The sequence below is a fragment of the Rhinopithecus roxellana genome, chromosome 2, assembly GCF_007565055.1.
Source record: "Rhinopithecus roxellana isolate Shanxi Qingling chromosome 2, ASM756505v1, whole genome shotgun sequence".
In the NCBI taxonomy this organism is placed as follows: domain Eukaryota; kingdom Metazoa; phylum Chordata; class Mammalia; order Primates; family Cercopithecidae; genus Rhinopithecus; species Rhinopithecus roxellana.
The window spans coordinates 132,718,936-132,722,391 of record NC_044550.1 but is presented as its reverse complement, the minus strand read 5'-3'; the positions used below and the strand labels follow the sequence as shown (position 1 = coordinate 132,722,391).

At 47.9% G+C, this 3,456-nt stretch overlaps 1 protein-coding gene across 1 annotated transcript; it reads right to left on the bottom strand.

The window, feature by feature from the left end:
- Window positions 1-337: 337 nt before the first annotated feature.
- On the bottom strand, window positions 338-1,637 carry BLOC1S4 (biogenesis of lysosomal organelles complex 1 subunit 4). Its single transcript, XM_010370037.2, has one exon. The coding sequence runs from the start codon at window positions 1,490-1,492 to the stop codon at window positions 839-841; it is 654 nt and encodes a 217-aa protein (XP_010368339.2). The 5' UTR covers window positions 1,493-1,637; the 3' UTR covers window positions 338-838.
- Window positions 1,638-3,456: the final 1,819 nt, after the last annotated feature.

Genomic DNA, 3,456 nt, shown 5'->3' with positions numbered 1-3,456 from the left:
AGCATATGAGCAATACGTCTATTTCGAACAAACACAAGCCAATATGTGAAATTCTTTTCAGAAGGAAGTCATGTCCAGTAAAACTTAAAATTTCTATTAATATTTAAATTATAAACCAAACACTGGCAACCCACACATATATATATATGTTTGCTATGGACAAATCAAGACTGTGAGGTCATACGTTCAAATACAACTTTGGAATTAGTCACAAAAAATCAACAAATTTTCTCAGAAATTGTACCATTTCCTTTGGTTTACAATCCACGCTATAGGAGGTTTAATACTAAATAATGTACCATTTACCCTAAGAGTAGGGTGCAGAAAACGACTACTCGGATTGAATAATAACAAGGCTTTAATGGCTCAATTTTCTTATGATTATACAAACATATAAATCTTGAAAAGGTAACGCCGTGTAGTAAAATCCATAAAAATAACAGTTTTGCCACAGTGCAAAGCAAAGTTCATTCAGTTTGATTCCCCATGCCCTCGCCAAGCAGCTTTCTGATTAGAGCTGGAAGACACAGGCTGGGCGCGGTGGCGACCCTGTAGTCCCAGCTACTGGGGAGGCTGAGGTGGAAGGATCACTTGAGTCCAGGAGTTTCCAGCCAGTCTGGGCAACATAGCAAGACCCCGTCTCTTTTTTTAAAATTGGAAGGCATAAAGTCTATACATTCTACACTGAATCATGAATACACTACGGAGAGTGTGCAGAAAGTAAACCTTGAAATCCCACACTCCAACATCATGTATGTCCATGAGCAGGATTTGCAATTCACTTCATACCGGAGGTAAGCACCTCAGCTGGGGTCCTCTTGCCGCAGTGGTCAGGCCGTCAGAGCTGAGGCCTTTCACTACAACAAGGGAAGTAGTCTTCGGTCCGAAACAGGACGGGGGCTTCGTAGCCGGCTTGCTGTGGCCTCGAGGGAGCTGATTTGCTAAAGAGCGAGGGCACGTTCATCGTGTGCAGGAGCTTCTTGAACGCCCTGGGGAAAGTGCCCAGCTCGGCCTCGGCCTTGGTGACCTGCTCCTCCATCCTGGCCACGCGGCCGCCCACCATCCTCACGAAGGCCTCCAGCCGGTTGATCCTGCTGTAGATGTGCCGCATCTCGGCGGCCTTCGCGTGGATGCGCGGCACGCCCTCGCTGACGACTTGGGACGAGTCGCCGCGAAGCATGTCCAGCATGCCCACGAACTCGTCCACTCTGGTGAGCAGGTCCTCCAGGCTCGCGTCCAGGGCCTCGACCTCGGGCCGCGCCCCGGCCCCGGGCAGCAGGCAGGCGGCATAGCCCGCAGCGGCGCGGCGAAGCAGCGGCAGGTCGCGGCCCGGCGCACCGTCCTCCGCGCCCTCATCCTCCCACGGCCCCGAGGCGCTGCTGTGGCTCTGGGACACAGTGCCACTGTCCCCGCTCCAGGCGGCGCCCTGATGCTCGGCCTCTTCCGCCAGCCCCTCGGGCGGCGCTCCGCTATCTGAGGAGCTCGCCTCCATAGCCCGCGACCGCCGGGCTGTACAGAGCCCGCTTCCGACCTCCGCGCGCTCGCGCTTACGCTCACGCACGCGCACGCACGCGCGCGCTCACGCCTTTGCTTCCGGCGGCCTGCGAGCGCGTCTGTGCACGCGCACCCACCTTTGTTTCCGGCCTCCCGGCGCGTTCACGCTCACGCATGCGCGCTGCGGTTTTCTCACGCCCGCGCTCACATTCAACTTTTTTTTTTTTTTTTAGCGAAGGTGTAGCAGGAATACAATACAGTGCATATATTTTAAATGTGCACATTGATGACTTTGTACACATCCATACAACCATGCATATTCTATCCATACCAACTGGTAGGACATGTCCAACACCCATGAAAGTCTCCCTTCTGTCCTTCATTTCTTTTCTTCTGTTTATAGTAAAATAAATGAGATAAGCAAGACGAAACACAAAAAGGACGGACCTTGACTACTTGGATGATTTTTAAAGTTCTCAGCTTCGTCTGATTGCAAAGGGTGTAAAACTAAGAAATACTAATACTTTCCAAGCAAATATCAAATCCAGGATACTGCTAGAAGAAAACAAAGATGAAGTTGAGATGTGACGGTAAAATCCTTTAAAATCTCAGAAAAAGCAAAGATTGTGCCTCAGGATACCATTCACTTAGACTAACAGCTCCTTAAAGAGATTAATGATGTGGCTCACAGAGTCCATCAACCAAACCACAGGGCCTCCAGAAGGCTTAAGGCTTGTTCGTCAGTATTAGCAGAACCCCAAAATAGGTAGAGATGGACTTATCTCAAAGGGATTTGTAGGTAGCACTTTTGTCTAATGGAGTGAACCCTGATGAGATTCACCGGAGACCTGTGAAGTTTTTTAAAGATAATTATATTGACACAAACATTGCAGATTGGACTGGAAGGGAAAGGCCTTTGGATCCCCTCTCCCCAAACTTCTACAAGCAGGAATCAGACTGAGAAAAAGACTCATTAGCAAACACATGGTACATTTCATGAAAAAGGAAGTATAACCAGGAGCCCAGATGGTGGAACTGGGAGTCATGGAGTCCTAGACCTTGAGACTGGATGGCAGAGTTTCTATGGACTGGTAATTTGTTTGTACTTCCAATTTCCCCCTTTTTGAACAGGAGTGGTAGTGGCTATCTAGTGGTAGTGGTAGCGGAACAGATCTGTAGTGATTGTCCTGTGCTGGCCCCGCAATTGTGTATTCGAGGCATGGGGGCAGAGAACTTGTCTCCTTAGCTTCAAAAGTCTACAGATCAAGAAGAATTGTACTCTAGGAGCTGAATTTAAGGAACTATGCTCAGAAAGCCTCATCTACATCTGATCTAATTTAGAAGACAAAATTCTGGACTTAAAGCTGATGTGACAATAGGATAGTAATACTTAAAACTACATGAGATTTTTAAAAATGTATCTTTTGGGGACCTTGGATGGAGGGGAGTGTGGTTAGCATGTTAAAATGGCATGAAGAATTGGTAGTCAGAGGACAAACTGTGATTGCTAGCCAGCCTTCAAGATGACTCCCAGTGATTTCTTCCTCCTGGTATTCTCACTCTTGTGTATTCCCCCTTGTCGAGTAGGTACTGGACTTAGTGACTTCACTTGCTCATAATAAACTGAAGAAGACAGAAGTGATGTTGTACGATTTGGACATTAGTTCATAAAAGGTAGTGTGGCATCTCTTTCCCTCCAACCTGAGAAAGGAAAATAAATCTTGGGGTCTTACAATCACTAAGCTAAAAGAAAAGTCAAGGTGGAAACTGCTCAGGGCAAACCTGCCTCACATTCTATTCATGGCCACTCCTCTGCTCACTGAGATAAATGCATACCTGATTGCCTCCTTTGGAGAGGTGAATCAGAAACTCAAAATGACCCAGCACGGTGGCTTACACCTGTAACCCCAACACTTTGGGAGGCTGAGGTGGGTGGATCATTTGAGATCAGGAGTTCGAGAC

What these genes read in the sequence shown, in the direction of transcription:
- BLOC1S4 (XM_010370037.2), bottom strand. Translation starts at nt 1,492, where the DNA reads ATGGAGGCGAGCTCCTCAGATAGCGGAGCGCCGCCCGAGGGGCTGGCG.